The 20,027-nt window shown below is 48.9% G+C and overlaps 1 protein-coding gene across 1 annotated transcript in view; it reads left to right on the top strand.

Annotated features, from left to right (window-relative positions):
• The window catches only part of LOC136404362 (phospholipid-transporting ATPase ABCA3-like), a 113,917-nt gene that overhangs the window by 89,792 nt on the left and 4,098 nt on the right, over positions 1-20,027 (top strand). Inside the window, 8 exon segments of the mRNA XM_066383679.1 lie at positions 1,550-1,769; positions 4,098-4,262; positions 9,924-10,111; positions 15,357-15,482; positions 15,723-15,917; positions 18,216-18,403; positions 18,959-19,129; positions 19,901-20,027. The exon segment at positions 19,901-20,027 is cut by the window's right edge and continues 64 nt beyond it. Coding sequence (XP_066239776.1) covers positions 1,550-1,769; positions 4,098-4,262; positions 9,924-10,111; positions 15,357-15,482; positions 15,723-15,917; positions 18,216-18,403; positions 18,959-19,129; positions 19,901-20,027 — 1,380 coding nt within the window.

Here is a 20,027-nt window from a genome sequence, read left to right as displayed (position 1 = left end):
GCTCTGCCCATCTTGGGGCGTCGCTCTGCTGCAATCAGAGCCATTCTAGCTCCTGAGGCAGAAGCCACAGAGCCATCCTCAGTGCCCAGGCAAACCTTGCTCCAACGGAGCCCCGGCTGCGGGAGGGGAAGAGAGAGACAGAGAGGAAGGAGGGGGGAGGGGTGGAGAAGCAGATGGGCGCCTCTCCTGTGTGCCCTGGCCGAGAATCGAACCCGGGACTCCTGCACACCAGGCTGACGTTCTACCACTGAGCCAACCGGCCAGGGCCCCTAATTATGTTCATTTTATAATACATTTAATTATGTTTTTTGTATTGACCTGTCTTACCTCCCCATTAACCTTTTTCTGTGACATTTCCTGGCTATCTTGACATGTTTTGTTTGTTTACATGTAATTTTAAAATTAGCTTGTCTAACTTCCAAAAAAAAAAAGAGAAAACCTGTTGGTATTTCTATTTAGAATAATTTAGGGAGAATTTACATTTTTATCATGTTGAGTCACACCCTATCTAAGGATAGTGTGTGTGTCTTCATGTATCATCTTTCTTTTCCTCTATTAGTGACCCTGCTAAAGAACTCTGTGATTCTTCACAAAGGGGCAGCCTTGCTATCTTTAGAGAAACTGTAACTACCACTTATGAACACATATATTTCTGGGTAGTTCTTTAACAACTCTGGAGCTTTCTCTCTTCCTGATCTGGTCTACTCTAAATGTATGCTTCTTTTCCTGATTCTCAAAGGGATTAAGAAATCAGTGAGCCCTGGCCGGGTAGCTCAGCTGGTTAAGAGTATCTCCCACATAGGCCAAGGTTGTGGGTTCAATCCCCGGTCAAGGCACATGCAAGAATCAACCAAAGAATGGATAAACAAGTGGAACAACAACTTTATGTCTCTCTCTTCTCTAAAATAAATCAATAATATTTTTTTAAAAGAAAGGAATGAATGAATGAGGAAGCCCCTGAGTTGCTGAGGTAGATATGATGAGGGGGTTGGGGGTGGAGCGTAGACCCAGGAGGCTGTCTAATGTGGTGCTATATATCATTCATATATGTGTGCGCGTGTGTGTGTGTGTGTGTGTGTGTGTGTGTGTGTGTGTAGTGGTCCCAGGGGAGATCTGCAGAAAACAGTCTACTTCCTAGGTCGTTTGCTTTTTCCCCTTTATTTCTCTTCTGGGAAAATTCAGAGTTGGGCTTAATACAGACAGAATTACTTTGACTTTAATCATGGGGTTAGAGGGGGCAGGGAATAAAAAGGAATACTTTTGAACGGGAAAAAACCCAGAACATAGAAGTATAGTCCTTATAACCATAAGCTAAACCTATTTTTTCTTATTTCTTTAGAAGAGTCAGTGAACAGGGTGACAGTGACCAGTAAGAGTACAGGGCTTAGGTGCCCGTGTTTATGGCAGGGGCACAAAGCGGTGTTTCGGGGGTGACGCGATTTGCAATGAGCCGCTCTGGGCGCGCACGTAATGGGGATGGGGGTGTGGCGCGCCCCGCCCCGCCCCGCCCTGGTCTTACCCTCTGCGTCCGTCTGTCCGTCCGTCTCAGGGGGTGTTCAAGTGCCGGAAGCTGGAGGCGCTGGTGGAGGACTTCCACTCCCTGGACACGCTGCTCATCCTCGTGCTGTACGGCTGGGCCGCGGTCCCGCTCACGTACCTGGGCACCTTCCTCTTCGCCAGCAGCGCCGCCGCCTTCATCAAGCTCACCCTCTTCCACTACCTCTCCACGGTCTTCAGCATCATCCTGTTCAGCGTCCTGCAGTACTACGGTGAGCCTGCGCCCCGGCGACGCGACGGGCGGATGAGGGGTGCTGGAGGGCTGGGGGGAGGAGGACACGGGGAGAGGACACGGGGGGAGGACACGGGGCGGGGGGGGGGGGAGCATGGCCTTCCCGGGAGTCTGGGAAAGGGCGCTCGGGAGGCATCGGCCAAGATTGATGGAGTGCGTTAGGTGAGAGAGAGAAGTGGGCAGAGAGAGGGAAAGGGGACATGGGGGGAGAAAAGAGTCCAGAGAGAGCAGACGACAGGACATGACACACATGACACGAGTGCAGACCGTGATCCTCTGTGAGTTACCCCTCCCCCGGGGGTCCTTCAGCTGTAAAATCCCAGCCTCGCTCTCCAGCAGGCAGGTGGGGGGCGCCGGGTGCTGTGGGCTGCCTGCTGCCTGGTTCAGGCCGCACATCACCCTGGCCCTCCCGATGAGATAAGGCTTTTCAGAGAGAAACGAGAAAATAGGAGCAGACACACCCTCCTCATCAGAGCAGGTTCCCTTCCTCCGAGACCAGACTTGCAGAATCCCAGGAAGGAGGTTCTCCTCGACCCTCTTCCTTCTCTGATGACAAAATCTGAAGAGGCTGGTGCTGGGGTGATCACAAACAGGATGTTTCTGGTGTTAGAACATTGTATAAGCCTGAACTTCAAGCTGTATTCGCCAATTCGGCTCTGCCCACAGGGGCAGAACCCACCTTCCAGACTGTAGGCGTTTCCCTCGCTGCAGGAGGCGCCTGGCCTGCCGGCCGAGCACCGCCTGTCCCAGTGCTGTGCTCCTCTCTGTAAGATGCGGAGGGGACAACCTGAGCCCGCACAGGTGGCTCAGTGCCCGGCGGGAGCGATGCGCTCCTGCTCATCCCTGAGCCGTTGGGGCGGCCCCAGCACGTGGGTGCCGTCTGTAGACACTGCCAGCGCTCTGCCTGTGCCGTCCGAGCCACGGTACAGCCGGTCCCCAGAAGATGATGATGTAGGACATGGGAGGCTGGTGACTCAGGAAGAACTTCTCCTTCCTGGTGGAAGCAGTGTCCGTGGGGCTTGGCAACAGACCCCTCTCAGTCCTCACGCCTCAGTTCTGAGGGCTCAGCTGACCTCCCAGTCAGTCAGCCGCCGACCTGGCTTGGCACAGGGCAGCCTGTCTCCCCAGCACGACACCGTCAGGGGCTGCCCCAGCCTCCCAGAGCTGGCTGATGGTGATGCCAGTCCATCGCTGCGGCTCTCTGTTGAGGACAGAAGATCTCATACCAAGAAACATCCATGGAGCCACCTCAGCACGCACTGAGCGCCATCCCAGGAAATGTCCTCAGTGTGGAGCCAGCTGTCCCGTCCTTCGGAAATGTTCTCAGGCTGTAATGACGTGAAGCCTAGGACACTGTATGTTGTCTGTCAGTTCCGTGCCAGGGTCCTTTGTGCCCGGCAGGATCAACGGAACAAAAACAAATGTCCAATGTTATAATATTGATTCATCACTTCCTTAGACTCTCTGTGTTCAGCACCCACTTTTTATTAAAAACACCACACAGTTTCTTAATTTCACCACTGCTCCAATGGGGAAGAGCCATGTGGCCATGACAACCCCAAAGTTTCTTTCCTTCTCTGCCTTGACTTCCCACTGACCTCGAAACCCCCGTCCTCTCCCTGCTGACTGTCATGGTGACCTCGCCTCCCCTGGGCAGTCCTGCCCCCTGTTCCAGTCCACCGAGCCCACACCCTCTCCATGGGACAGACTGACCACTCAGGTTTCTTCTTTCTGAGCCGCCTGGAGGAGAGCAGGGGAGGGGACAGTGACTGTCACACGACAGCAGTGTTCAGGGACGTCCCAGGCCTTCCCGCTCACTCAACCCTCCCTCACTTCCTCACTTCCTCCCTCTCTCCCTCTCTCCCTCTCTCCCTCACTCCCTCACTCCCTCCCTCTCTCCCTCCCTCACTCCCTCACTCACCCACTCACTCACTCACTCACCCAGAGCAACCTGCAGCCCTGCAAGCTCCCTTCATGGTCAGTGGCCTTCTCTGGAACTCCGGAGGTGACAGGTCTGTCCTACAGGCTGTCAAGGTGGACAGGCTTAGTGATAGAATGATGAGTGTTTTCTCAAGGACCGCCTGCCAGGTTGGTGATTTTCTCAGAAAGGTGTAATCATCTTGGGAGGCGTACTGTCATGGCAGTTTCACTGCTGTCTTATAATGGAAGCTACGCTGTCATCTTTTCAAAATGTTTCATTCAGCCTGTGGGGTGACATTGGTTAATAAGGTTATGCAGTCTCACGTGTACAGTTCTGTGCCACCTCACTTGTAAACTGCCTTCTGTGCCCACCACCCAACGACCACAGGCGGAGGACGTGCTACCCCTGCCAGCACCCTGCTACATCGCCTGCTAATGTCGCTTCCTAGTTACAACTTCGCAATGAGTCTCATGAAATTCTTTGATTACTATGAAGTAAGGAAACTGTGTTTGGAAGGATTTCAAAATATCTCTGAGGACTGCAGTGAAAACCGTAAGTCCCCGGGGCTCCCGGGTCCCCAGACACACCCTCTTCCTTGCAGAGGTCCCTGTGTAAGCGTAGACTGTGGAAGGTGAGGGACACATCCTTCCGGTGGACAGGCTGGCTGTTTTCAGTGCTTTTCTCTACCAGAGATACTTTCACAGATGGGGGGGGGGGGTGAAGCCTTAAAACCAAATCCGAGATAAACCTCCTGACGTCAGCACCAGACTTGGAATGTTACTGCAGTCACTCTGCCCTGTGAAGAGACCTGAACATACATTGTTGTGGACCTCCACAGCACCCTTCAAGTGAGTTAACATGGTCCCAACTTTATGTATTCCCAACGAGAAAACTGAACTCCTTGCTTAAACTGCAGACTAAACAAGTTCCCTGGGCCACTAAGCTTCAAGGTAAAAAATAATAATAATAATTTTAAAAAGGCAAATTCACAGGCAAATCAAAATCAGGAAAAAATAAAGCATTTTACTAAATTTTCTGTGTTTTAGGCTGCTTTCATATTTCAGAGTGGTTCAAAAATTTATAAATAAACCTACTTACTGTGTGTGTGTAACTTATTTGTAGAACCAAAAAATTAAAGGCAGCTACAGAAAAGGAATGTCATTTTTATTTCACTGAACCAGTGCAGGATCAAGTATGATTACTAAGGTCAAGGAAATTACATTTTCTTGAAATCTCTGAATAATAAAAATTATGGCCTGACCAGGCGGTGGCACAGTGGATAGAGCGTCGGACTGGGATGTGAAGGACTCAGGTTTGAAATCCCAAGGTCACAGACTTGAGCAAGGGCTCATCTGGTTTGAGCAAGGCTCACCAGCTTGAGCCCAAGGTCGCTGGCTTGAGCAAGGGGTCAATTTGTGTGTGTGTGTGTGTGTATTTTCGTGAAGTTGGAAGCAGGGAGGCAGACAGACTCCCACATGCGCCCGACCAGGATCCACCCGGCACGCCCACCAGGGGGCGATGCTCTGCCCATCTGGGGTGTTGCTCCACTACAAAGGGAGCCATTCTAGCACCTGGGGCAGAGGCCATGGAGCCATCCTCAGCGCCCGAGCCATCTTTGCTCCAATGGAGCCTCGGCTGCGGGAGGGGAAGAGAGAGACAGAGAGGAAGGAGAGAGGGAGGGGTGGAGAAGCAGATGGGCGCTTCTCCTGTGTGCCCTGGCCAGGAATCGAACCCGGGACTCCTGCACGCCAGGCCGACGCTCTACCACTGAGCCAACCGGCCAGGGCCAAAAAGTAAAATTTTTTAATTATAAATTTTTATTAATTTTAATGGGGTGACATCAATAAATCAGGGTACATATGTTCAAAGAAAACATCTCCAGGTTATCTTGTCATTCAGTTACGTTGCATACCCATCACCAAAATCAGATAGTCCTCTGTCACCTTCTATCTAGTTTTCTTTGTCCCCTTCCCCCTCCCTCTTCCTCTCTCCTTCCCTCCCTTCCCCCCGTAACCACCACACTCTTGTCCATGTCTCTTAGTCTCGTTTTTATGTCCCACTTATGTATGGAGTCATGCAGTTCTTAGTTTTTTCTGATTTACTTATTTCACTCCGTATAATGTTATCAAGATCCCACCATTTTGCTGTAGATGATCCGATGTCATCATTTCTTATGTCTGAGTAGTATTTCATAGTGTATATGTGCCACATCTTCTTTATCCAGTCATCTATTGAAGGGCTTTTTGGTTGTTTCCATGTCTTGGCCACTGTGAACAATGCTGCAATGAACATGGGGCTACATGTGTCTTTACGTATCAATGTCTCTGAGTTTTAGGGGTATATACCCAGTAGAGGGATTGCTGGGTCATAAGGTAGTTCTATTTTCAGGGGGGTTTTTTGTTGTCGTTTTTTTGTTGTTTTTTTATTTTATTCTTTTTTTTTTAGAGAGGCTAGAGAAAGGGAGAGAGAGAGAGATAGAGAGGGGGAGAGAGGAGAGACAGACAGAGAGAGAGAAGGGGGGAGGAGCTGGAAGCATCAACTCCCATATGTGCCTTGACCAGGCAAGCCCAGGGTTTCGAACCGGCGACCTCAGCATTTCCAGGTCGATGCTTTATCCACTGCGCCACCACAGGTCAGGCCTATTTTCAGTTTTTTGAGGAACAACTATACTTTCTTCCATAATGGTTGTACTACTTTACATTCCCACCAACAATGGATGAGGGTTCCTTTTTCTCCACAGCCTCTCCAACATTTGTTATTACTTGTCTTGTTAATAATAGCTAATCTAACAGGTGTGAGGTGGTATCTCATTGTAGTTTTGATTTGCATTTCTCTAATAACTAATGAAGATGAGCATCTTTTCATATATCTGTTGGCCATTTGTATTTCTTCTTGGGAGAAGTGTCTGTTCATGTCCTCTTCCCACTTTTTTATTGGACTGTTTGTTTGTTTGTTGTTGAGTTTTATGAGTTCTTTGTATATTTTGGATATTAGGCCCTTATCTGAGCTGTTGTTTGAAAATATCATCTCCCATTTAGTTGGCTGTCTGTTTTGTTGTCAGTTTCTCTTGCTGAGCGAAAACTTCTTAGTCTGATTCATTTATCTTTGTCTTCACTTCCCTTGCCTTTGGAGTCAAATTCATAAAATGTTTTTTTAAACCCAGGTCCATGAGTTTAGCACCTATGTTTTCTTCTATGTACTCTATTGTTTTAGGTCTTATATTTAGGTTTTTGATTCATTTTGAATTAATTTTAGTACACAGGGACAAGCTGTAGTCAAGTTTCATTCTTTTGCATGTGGCTTTCCAGTTTTCCCAGCACCATTTGTTGAAGAGGCTTTCTTTTCTCCATTGTGTGTTGTTGGCCCCTTTATCGAAAATTATTTAACCATATATATGTGGTTTATTTCTGGACTTTCTATTCTGTTCCATTGGTCTGAGTGTCTACTTTTCTGCCAATACCATGCTGTTTTTGATTGTCGTGGCCCTATAATATAATTTGAAGTCAGGTATTGTAATGCCCCCAGCTTTGTTCTTTTTCCTTAGGATTGCTTTGGCTATTCGGGGTTTTTTATAGTTCCATATAAATCTGATGATTTTTTGTTCCATTTCTTTAAAAAATGTCATTGGAATTTTGATGAGAATTGCATTAAATTTGTATATTGCTTTGGGTAATATGGTCATTTTGATTATTTTTATTCTTCCCATCCAAGAACAAGGAATATTTTTCCATTTCATTGTATCTTTTCAATTTCCCTTAACAATGCTTTGTAGTTTTTGTTATATAGGTCCTTTACATTCTTTGTTATGTTTATTCCTAGGTATTTTTGTTGTTTTTGTTGCAATCGTGAAGGGGATTATTTTTTTGAGTTCGTTTTCTAATGTTTTGTTGTTGGCATATAGAAAGGCAATGGATTTTGGATATTAATTTTGTAAAATTTTTAAAGGTTTAACAAAAAATAGCTTATAGAACGAGGACACAAACAGTTAATATTTTTGTACAGCTGTACAATGTGTTTATACAGGAATGTTAAACTAAATGTTATCACAAAAGAGCCAAAAAGTTTTAAATCTTTCAAGTTTAAATGAAAAAAGGTCCAGTAAGCTAAGGTTAACTCACTGTTAAAGAAAATGTTTTTGTGGGTTTAGCAGAGCCTCAGCACACAGCCTGTATGAAGTGTGCAGAGTGCACAGCAGTGTGCTCCACACCCACATGTACGCCTCGCTCCCTCACTGACCACTCAGAGCCTCAGCACACAGCCTGTATGAAGTGTCCAGCAGTGTGCTCCACACCCACACGTACGCCTCGCTCCCTCACTGACCACTCAGAGCCTCAGCACACAGCCGGTATGAAGTGTCCAGCAGTGTGCTCCACACCCACATGTACGCCTCGCCCCCTCACTGACCACTCAGAGCCTCAGCACACAGCCTGTATGAAGTGTGCAGCAGTGTGCTCCACACCCACACGTACGCCTCGCCCCCTCACTGACCACTCAGAGCCTCAGCACACAGCCGGTATGAAGTGTGCAGCAGTGCACAGCAGTGTGCTCCACACCCACATGTACGCCTCGCCCCCTCACTGACCACTCAGAGCCTCAGCACACAGCCTGTATGAAGTGTCCAGCAGTGTGCTCCACACCCACACGTACGCCTCGCTCCCTCACTGACCACTCAGAGCCTCAGCACACAGCCTGTATGAAGTGTCCAGCAGTGCACAGCAGTGTGCTCCACACCCACATGTACGCCTCGCTCCCTCACTGACCACTCAGAGCCTCAGCACACAGCCTGTATGAAGTGTGCAGCAGTGTGCTCCACACCCACATGTACGCCTCGCTCCCTCACTGACCACTCAGAGCTCTTGCTAGTCCTGCAAACTCCGTCCAGCAGAAGGGCCCCGTGGAGGTGCGCCATTACATCACAGTCACCTACAGCATGCATACACTCACTCGCTGTGCACCTCTGCAGCCTGGGAGCAACAAGCCACGCCGTGCAGCCTGGGTCTGTAGCAGGCTGGCTGCACCATCTACGTTCATGCACTCTGTGACCTTCACACAAGGACAAAATGGCCAGGCGACGTTCTGCTCTAAACATGCACATCTCTGTCATTAGTGATGCATGACAGTGTATGTTGAACATAGACAATAATATTATCCTGTAATGATGCAATGTGATCAATATTGCTACATCAGCAATCATTACAATATATAAATGTATCAAAGTAACTTGCTTATATCTTAAACTGACACAACTTACATGTCAAATGTATTCACTCAAAGAAGGCATGATGAGCTGTCGTTTCACACACACTGAGATGACAATAATCAAAAGTGGAGATGCCTGACCAGGTGGTGGCGCAGTGGATAGAGCATCGGATTGGGATGCCGAGGACCCAGGTTCGAGACCCCGAGGTCGCCAGTTTGAGCGCGGGCTCATCTGGTTTGAGCAAAGCTCACCAGCTTGGACCCAAGGTCGCTGGCTCGAACAAGGGGTCACTCGGTCTGCTGAAGGCCCACGGTCAAGGCACATATGAGAAAGCAATCAATGAACAACTAAGGTCTTGCAAAGAAAAACTGATGATTGATGCTTCTCATCTCTCTCTCTTCCTGTCTGTCCCTATCTATCCCTCTCTCTCTCTCTCTCTCTCTCTCTCTGTCTCTGTAAAAAAAAAAGGGGGGGAGGGAATATGGAGAAATTGCTATCTTCATCTGTTGCTAGTAGGAATATAAAATGTTACACCTGCTGCAGAAAAGTTTGGTGGTTCCTCAAAAAGCTAAACATGGAATTACCCTGTGGCCCAACAGCTTTGTTCCTGAGTATATACTTAAATGGAAAAAAGTATTTAAACAAGAACGTAAGGATATCTTGAGTGGCCTATATTAATGATTGGATGTGCCATAAATACCTTTATTTGGTTAGCTGTATTTCATCACCACACATTCTACTCACATTCAGCCTTTGAAATTTCTTGAGCATGTAGTAAGGTGGTCTCTTATCAAAACTGGTAAAAAGTAAAGGAAAAGTATTGGCAAGAAATCTTTTAAACTATAAATATCAGGGAAGGTCAAAGAGAGACAAATGAAACATGAAGACAATTATTTAGTATCCATATTTCGTGCTTCTCTAAATCTCATGTAAAATGCTGTATTTCTTAACCTTTGGTGTCATCTTAGACTGTGCATAGGATTTTAAAGTAAGCTGTCTCTTATTATTTTCAGTTATGGAGGACACTGTCTATAGTTTTGGAGAGGATGGGATTGCAAAGTTTTTGATTGCATTGTCTGTCCAGGGCTCACTTTATCTCCTCCTGCTTTTCTGTCTGGAGACCACCTCGTGGAGACTGAGAAACTGTGTCCTTCATAAAGTTGTGTCTAAAGTGTACAACTTATTCAGGAAATGCAAGAAGGTGAGTAACTAACATGGACTTTTGATACAACTCAAATAAAGCTCAATGTAAGGCCAAAGTATGAAGTTGCATATTTCTACCTCTATTACATTATAAAGTATCATTTAATTACATCACTGCAGATCCCACAAAGAGTAAAAGCCACTCTATGCCTATAAATTTGGCACCTTAGGTGAAATAAAGCAGACTTTTTTAGAAAGACGCAAGTGACCAGAATAAAGACCCAAAACATCCTATTTCCATTAAAGACATTTTGTGCATGGTTTAAAACCTCCAAAAGAAAAATGCCGTGCCTAGATAATTTCACTGATAAAGTCTACGTTTTTTTTTGTTTGTTTGTTTGTTTTTTTGGTGTTTTTCTGAAGCTGGAAACGGGGAGGCAGTCAGACAGACTCCCGCATGCGACCAACCGGGATCCACCCGGCACGCCCACGAGGGGGCGATGCTCTGCCCATCTGGGGCGTCGCTCTGTTGCAACCAGAGCCATTCTAGCGCCTGAGGTGGAGGCCAAAGAGCTGTCCTCAGTGCCCGGCCAACTTTGCTCCAATGGAGCCTTGGCTGCGGGAGGAGAAGAGAGAGACAGAGAGGAAGGAGCAGGGGAGGGGTGGAGAAGCAGATGGGCGCTTCTCCTGTGTGCCCTGGCCGGGAATTGAACCTGGGACTTCCACACGCCAGGCCGACGCTCTACCACTGAGCCAACCGGCCAGGGCTTTACAATTTTTTTTTTTAAATAGCATCAATTCTGTGTATACAGCACGGGGGATACAGTCAATAATCCTATGATAACCATGCATGGTGCCTGGCGGGGACTAGGTTTATGAGGAGGGTCACTTCATACACTTGATAACTATCTAGCCACTGTGCTGCACAGCTAAAACGTCTACAAAATAATATTGAATCTAACTGTAACTGAAAAATAAAATTTTAAAAAAGAAACAGCATCAGTTCTACCTAATTTCTTCCAGAATGAGAAAGATCTGGGAGCATTTTCCAACTGTCTCTATGAAGCCATCACTGTTCTCATACAGAAGAAAAAATACAAGAACTCAGTATCCCTTATGAACACAGAAACACAAACAGAGTATCCACAGACAGATAAAATCCAGGAATATACAAAAAGAATAATATACCATAAACAAGTGGGGTTTATTCCATCAATGTAAAAAAAAAGCACTAGGCCTGACCTGTGGTGGCACAGTGGATAAAGTGTCAACCTGGAAACGCTGAGGTCGCCGGTTCAAAACCCTGGGCTTGCCTGGACAAGGCACATGTGGGAGTTGATGCTTCTTGCTCCTCCCCCTTCTCCCCTCTCTATAATGAATAAATAAAATCTTTAAAAAAATAAAAATAAAAAAATAAAATAAAATTTTTAAAAAAGCACTAGTTTAATTTTTGATATTATCCAGTTATTAATAATTCAAAGAAGAAAAACCATGTTTCTATCAACAGTTCACACCCATTTACAATAAAACCTGTCTTCGAACTAAAACTGAGAAACTATTGCAACCTGCTCAGTGGCAACTGCTTCTATGTAAAGCCTAATGTCCACCCCACCACCACCCATCACCACCACCCACCACCACCACCTACCACCCATCACCACCACCCACCACCCATCACCCACCACCACCCACCACCCACCACCCATCACCACCCATCACCACCACTACCCACCACCACCACCTACCACCCATCACCCACCACCACCACCCATCACCCACCACCCATCACCACCACCCACCACCACCTCCTACCACCCATCACCCACCCACCACCACCTACCACCCATTACCACCACCCACCACCCATCACCACCACCCACCACCACCACCTACCACCACCACCTACCACCCATCACCACCACCACCCATCACCCACCACCCATCACCACCCATCACCACCACCTACCACCCATCACCCACCACCACCACCCATCACCCACCCACCACCTATCACCACCACCCACCACCACCACCTACCACCCACCACCACCACCTACCACCCATCACCACCACCTACCACCCATCACCCACCACCACCACCACCCACCACCACCACCACCACCCATCACCACCCATCACCACCACCTACCACCCACCACCACCACCCACCACCACCACCCATCACCCACCCACCACCTATCACCACCACCCACCACCACCACCTACCACCCACCACCACCACCTACCACCCACCACCACCACCCACCACCCACCACCACCACCCATCACCCACCCACCACCTATCACCACCACCCACCACCACCACCTACCACCCACCACCACCACCTACCACCCATCACCCACCACCACCCATCACCACCCATCACCCACCACCACCCATCACCCACCACCACCCATCACCCACCACCACCACCTACCACCCATCACCCACCACCACCTACCACCCACCACCACCACCTACCACCCACCACCACCACCTACCACCCATCACCCACCACCACCCATCACCCACCACCACCACCTACCACCCATCACCCACCACCACCCATCACCCACCACCACCACCACCATCCATCACCCATCACCACCCATCACCACCACCTACCACCCATCACCCACCACCACCACCACCACCCATCACCCATCACCACCCATCACCACCACCTACCACCCATCACCCATCACCACCACCCACCACCCATCACCCATCACCACCCATCACCACCACCTACCACCCATCACCCACCACCACCCACCACCCATCACCACCACCCATCACCACCACCTACCACCCACCACCACCCACCACCACCACCCACCACCACCACCCATCACCCACCCACCACCACCACCCACCACCTATCACCACCACCCACCACCACCACCTACCACCCATCACCCACCACCACCACCACCCATCACCCACCACCACCACCACCACCCATCACCTACCACCACCCACTACCCATCACCCACCACCATCCACCACCACCTACCACCCACCACCCACCACCACCCATCACCCACCCACCACCACCACCCACCACCTATCACCACCACCCACCACCACCACCTACCACCCATCACCCACCACCACCACCACCCATCACCCACCACCACCACCACCACCCATCACCCACCACCACCCACTACCCATCACCACCACCCATCACCACCACCTACCACCCACCACCCATCACCACCACCTACCACCCATCACCACCACCATCCACCACCACCTACCACCCACCACCCATCACCACCCATCACCCACCACCACCCATCACCACCACCCACCCACCACCAGCCGAGCAAGGATGTTCATTTTTACCACTCTGATGCAATAAACTTTGAAAATTGGCAGAAATAAAAGTTGTTAAAGCACTTCTCATTCTTTTGATTGTCATGTTTACTGGGCTGATTTTATTCTCTGGCCCACTTCTCCTTCAGCAATACGGTGAAACGAGTTCTCGATATAAAAATAGGTGATTCAAATCAAACCTTTATCAAACAGCACCAAGGGCTGCTCACATGGCGTGCCAGGCTGTGCCACCCTACCTCTTTCACTCGGTTTCCACGGTGAACGGGGGCCTCTTCTCCCCGCCCGGCATCCATTTTCTCAGTAAACCCTTGCTGTGGTGCAGTCACAGGGTGGGACTCCCCCCAGCCGGCCATAAAGGAAGAAGGAAACCTGACCCACTGGACAGCACGGGGGGACCTGGAGGGCCTTGTGCTGAGTGACCTGAGCCAGGCAGACAGAGACAAGTACCCCGTGATCTCACTTAGGTGAGGAATCTAACAAACACACTGAGCTGACAAAATAGAAGCAGAGGCAGGGTCATGGGGGACAGACGGACAGCTGCCTGGGGGGGGGCGGGTGAGTGGCCTGGATGAAAACGGGTGCAGGAATTAGCCCCCCAAAAATACATGTGCACACATACGCGCGTGCGTATTTCATAGACACAGTCAACAGTGTAGTGATGGCCGGGGGGGGGGGCAGGTGGAGGAGGGGACAGGGCAGAGCAGGGAGACGGGGACAGGAAGAGGCCTTGCTTGGGGTGGAGGGCGCACCATGCCCTGTGGAGATGGTGTCTTTCAGTCGTGCCCTTGAGACCTGTATGATTTGGTGAACCCATGTCATTCAATAAATTTAACTGATAAAAAAAACATGTCTTAGCCTGACTGGGCAGTGGCGCAGTGAAGGGAGCATTGAACTGGGATGCGGAGGACCCAGGTTCGAGACCCCAAGGTCACTGGCTCAAGCAAGGGGTTACTCGGTCTGCTGAAGGCCTGCAGTCAAGGCACATATGAGAAAGCAATCAATGAACAACTGAGATGCCACAATGCGCAACGAAAAACTAATGATTGATGCTTCTCATCTATCCGATCCTGTCTGTCTGTCCCTGTCTATCCCTCTCTCTGACTCTCTCTCTGTCTCTGTAAAAAAATATATATATATCTTAGGTCCTGGCCAGTTGGCTGAGTGGTAGAGCGTTGGCCTGGTGTGGAAGTCCCAGGTTCAATTCCCAGCCAGGGCACACAGGAGAAGCACCCATCTGCTTCTCCACCCCTCCCCCCTCTCCTTCCTCTCTGTCTCTCTCTTCCTCTCTCAAGGCTCCATTGGAGCAAAGTTGGCCTGGGTACTGAGGATGGCTCCATGGCCTCCACCTCAGGTGCTAGAATGGCTCCAGTTGTAACAAAGTGACGACCCAGATGGGCAGAGCATCACCCCCTGATGGGCATGCCGGGTGGATCCCAGTCGGGCACATGTGGGAGTCTGTCTCTCTGCCTCCCACTTCTCACTTTGGAAAAATAAAAAATTTAAAAAATTAAATATATATATATATATGTCTTCATTCTTCATGTTCTGCTTAGCCTTCCCCTATAGAGAGGCCTTCCCTCAAACAAAAACAAAAACAAAAAGTTCGTTCTTCTCTCTTGCCTCCCATGGTCTCTTGAACATATTTTAATTATAACAAAACGTGCTAGACCATAATAGTATCAATGAGGCTTTTGTTTCCCACGACATGTCCATATTACTGGCGAGAATATGCTGCTTATGCCTAGTTGTAGAAAAACTTGTTCTTTCACACAGTTCCCGAAAGAAAGCAAGTCAAGAATAAAGTTATTCATAAAGAGTTCAGGGAATCAGTAGAAAGGCTGCTGAGAAAATGAGTCCAACGTTTTCTGACATCTTCAAAATGACTCCCTCAGGTCAGCTTCATCTCTAGAAGATATCTAAAAGCGTGCTCACATCTGTGACCCTCCCTTTGAATACACAGGGCAAAGTTTCCGTCCAGGTAAAGAAGAACTATACCGATGAAAATGTGGAGAGCGAAAGGAAGCGGATCCTGGCGCAGACTCCGAGGTTGAAGAACAACCCGCTGCTCCTCAAACAGCTCACGAAGGTAAAGTCGTGCGGTAAAGGCGTGCAGTGACAGCGTGGTCCTGAGCTTTATCCCCTGCCCAGGATGTATCGGCCGTGTCCCTGCTGCAGGGGACTTCTGTGGGATCCATGTACAGTCTGGTGAAATACGAGGGCCGAAGGGGCAGTGGCTCTCAGCTGTCCACAGGGGTCTGAGGTTAGAGTTGTACTTGCCCCACGGTCAGTGCATCAGTACCTGCTGATTTTTTTTTAACGTTTCCAGATTTATTATAAGTGTCCAGTTGTAAAGGCTGTAAGAAATATCTCCCTTGTTGTCCAAAAGTCTGAATGCTTTGGATTGCTTGGATTAAACGGAGCCGGAAAAACCACCATGTTCAAAATGTTGACTGGAGAAGAGACCTCAACTTCTGGAGTTGTGTTCATTGACGGCATTAGCATCGCTGAGAATATCAGAAAGGTGTGTGTGGCCCTCATCACTGAGCTGGTTCCCCAGTGAAGGAGGTAACTGAGCAAGTGGGTGGAGGATATGGAATGGAAGCTGAAAGCATTCAGATATAAAAGATGACGGATGGATGGATGGATGGATGATAGATGGATGATAGATAGATAGATAGATAGATAGATAGATAGATAGATAGATATAGATAGATAAATAGATGATAGATGGATGATTGATGGATGGATGGATGGATGGATAGATAGATGATAGATGGATGATAAATGGATGATAGATAGATGATTGATGGATGGATGGATAGATGAATGGTTGATGGATGGATGGATGGATAGATAGATGATAGATGGATGATAAATGGATGATAGATAGATGATTGATGGATGGATGGATGGATAGATAGATGGATGATTGATGGATGGATGGATGGATGGATGGATAGATGATAGATGGATGGATGGATGGATGGATGGATAGATGGATGATTGATGGATGGATGGATGGATGGATGATAGATGGATGATAGATAGATAGATAGATAGATAGATGATAGATGGATGATTGATGGATGGATGGATGGATAGATAGATAAATAGATGATAGATGGATGATGGATGGATGGATGGATGGATGGATGGATAGATGATAGATGGATGATAGATGGATGATAGATAGATGATTGATAGATAGATGGATGGATGGATAGATAGATGGATGATTGATAGATGGATGGATGGATGGATGGATAGATGATAGATGGATGATAGATAGATAGATAATAGATACAAAGCTGTCAGGCAACATAAGCAGAATAGTTCCCACTGGAACCTGAATACTGTAAGGATGAGAAATAAGTTGAGGGGGGCGCGGGGGGGGGGGGGGGCAAGGCCCAGACACAGAGGAAAGGCAACTGTCAAAGAAGAAGAAGAAAGAATGACACCAAGAGTTTAAGTGGAAAGCAAGGACAGGGTTGTAATTTATAGCAATTAGAGAATATTTATGTCAGGAAAAAAATAAAACAATGAAAAGAAGTTTAAAAGAGCGAGCGATAGGGCTCGTTCCCTCTCCCACCACCTTTGCCTCGTTCTCTCCAAAACCTGCGCACACACGCACGCACGCACACACACACACATACACACAACCACTTTTATCACGCCACAGTTTTTCACGTAAACACAATCAGCTAGAAAGATCTGTCTCCCACGTGACTGCACAAGAGGCGGTCTGCGGCACTCCGTCTCTGGACCTTGGCAAACCGCTCTCCACCTGTGAGCGCCTCGATTTGCACTGCACGTCTGAGCATGCGTGTTTTCCTACCAACCGCAACAGAGCCGGTTGCTGATCAGAGTTCTGGATTTTTGGCAGCCTGGTCAGCTTGTTGACTGTTTGTTTTTTAATTCCGGTAGAGTTTCCATTTTTCTCTTATTATTAGTAGGGTTGCATAACTTTTTAAATGAAACGTGTATGTACTTAAGGTGTGCAACACGATGATTTGTGTGCGTGTCCAGTGTGAGCTGATGACCATAATCAAGCCAATCAACAGGTGCTGTCATTGTTCTTGTCATAAGAGCACCCGAAGTCTGCTCCGTCTGCAAAGTCCCCCTGTCCAGCAGTCTTAGCAATGACCATCGTCATGCTGCGCGTGAGCACTCCAGGCTGGGGGTCTGCCACCGTGCGCCCCCACCCCCCGCCCGAGCCCCCCACCTCCTCCACCTCCCGGCTCTTGTTAACCAGCGTTCAACTCTGCTCGCATGCATTGGATTCTCCTCTCTTCCTCGTAACCCTGAGATCATGCAGGGTTTTGTTTCGTTTTTTCTTTTCCTGTCTGGCTTATTTCTCCCAAGTTTTTTCCTGTTTGATGTAGATGGCAGAATTTCCTCCTTCTTTGTTTGTTTGTTTGTTTTTTAGATTTGCTCTCATTGGCACGCTTTTTTGTTGGTTATTAATTAAAACTTTATTTTTTTTATTTACAGTTTACATTCAGTAACATTTTATTTTAGTTTCAGATGCACTGCCTAGTTGTTTAGACAATCATATCTTTAACAAAATGTGTCTCCCCTCCCCAATATGTCTAGTATCCACTTGGTGCTATACATTGTTGTTACAATGTTTTTGACTACATTCCCTGCGCTGCGCTTTACAGCCCCCGCCCCCCCCCCCCCACTGGTGACTACTTTGTAACTGCCAATTTGTATTTCTGGATCCCGTGAACTTTTTCACCCCGTTTCCCCCAACCTCCCTTCCCCTGTGGCAATCCTTAGTTTGTTCTGTGTGTCAGTGACGATTGCCGTCTGGATTCAGGTCAGGTCAAGAATTGGCTATTGTCCTCAAGTGAACCCCTTGCTGAACCACATGACCGGCCGGGAACTGCTGGTCATGTACGCCAGGCTGCAGGGGGTGCCGGAGCCGAACATCTGCAACTATGTAGACACCTTCCTGTACTCAATGCACCTGGAAACCCAGGCCGACAAGGTCGTCCACACATACCGGTGAGCTATCCTGCTGTCGCAGCGACTCATCGGGCTGCCTGCGTGTCTGCCCTTCAGGAGGCGAGCCTGCGAGCTCAGCCTCAGCCCGCTCCGTCTCAGAGCGGCCACTGCGAGAGTCCCGGGTCCTGGCAGTGTTCCCCCGTCAGAGATAAGGCAAGATCCCACTCGGAGGAAGCGACCCTGTGCAGACAGGAGCTATAGAGTCTCTGCCTCTGAAAAGAGCACCTTCATACCCGTCTCCCTCTGGCTCTTATCTCTCCAAAACAAACATTTCCCCGATAATGATGCTGAAATAAATTACCACAAAGTATCTATCGTTTCCATGAGCATGAGTTGCCGTGGACATGCACACTCGGGTCTGCTGCTTTGAGAGTCCCGTTCACTTGGCATTCTGGGGGGAGGGGCTCATTCTGTCCTGTGAATTAATGACGTGTGCCCCCCACTTTTCTTCTTTTTCTCCTCCTCCTCCTCCTCCTCCTCCTCCTCCTCCTCCTCCTCCTCCTCCTCCTTCTCCTTCTTCTTCCCCTTTCACTTGCTCTTTTTTTGAGGTTACAGTAAAGAAGACAAACGTAAACTGAATACGGTTATTGCCTTGATGGGAAAGCCCTCGGTTGTCTTGCTGGATGAGCCGACCACCGGCATGGACGCGGGTGACCGGCACCAGCTCTGGGACATCGTGAGGTGGATGTGTCAGACAGGCAAAGCCGTCATCATCAGTTCCCACAGGTGTGTCCCACTGGGAGGTTTGGTTGAGAGTCAGGAAAGGTCAGGAGGGAACTCACCCGAGCCCAGCATATGTCAGTGGACCCGAGCTAAGTAAATATATGAGCTACCTGGGAGGTACTGTGGGTAGAGGCCGATTCTCAGCTAAAAGCCAGGTGTCCCAAACTGAGATCCAGGATGGACAATCAAGAGAAGATAAAATGTAAGGGAATCCTTCCTGTCATTGTGGATTTAGGAAACAATTGCTTTGAATTTTAAAATCTCCCCTTCCCAGCCCTGGCCGGTTGGCTCAGCGGTAGAGTGTCGGCCTAGTGTATGGAAGTCCCGAGTTCGATTCCTGGCCAGGGCACACAGGAGAAGCACCCATCTGCTTCTCCACCCCTCCCCCTCTCTTTCCTCTCTGTCTCTCTCTTCCCATCCCGCAGCCGAGGCTCCATTGGAGCAAAGTTGGCCCGGGCGCTGAGGATGGCTCCATGGCCTCTGCCTCAGCTGCTAGAATGGCTCTGGTCACAACAGAGCGACGCCCAGATGGGCAGAGCATCGCCCCCTGGTGGGCATGCCAGGTGGATCCCGGTCGGGCACATGTGGGAGTCTGACTCTCTGCCTCCCTGCAGAAAAATATTAATTAAAATAAAACCTCCCCTTCCCAAGTATCTCTCAGTGGCAGTTTTCCGCAACACCCAAGCTTCCCTCCTGCGAAGGTTACCTTAGAGTCCTGGCTCCTCCGTTGCCTCCTGATCGAGGCCTCTTCAGCCACCTCCCCTGTCGCCCTAGGATGGAAGACTGCGAGGCCGCCTGCACCAGGCTGGCCATCATGGTCAAGGGCAGGTTCAAGTGCCTGGGCAGCCCTCAGCACCTCAAGAGCAAGTTCGGCGACATGTACACCCTGACAGTGAAGATC

This window comes from Saccopteryx leptura, chromosome 4, assembly GCF_036850995.1.
Source record: "Saccopteryx leptura isolate mSacLep1 chromosome 4, mSacLep1_pri_phased_curated, whole genome shotgun sequence".
In the NCBI taxonomy this organism is placed as follows: Eukaryota; Metazoa; Chordata; class Mammalia; order Chiroptera; family Emballonuridae; genus Saccopteryx; species Saccopteryx leptura.
This window is presented reverse-complemented; position numbering and strand designations above follow the sequence as displayed.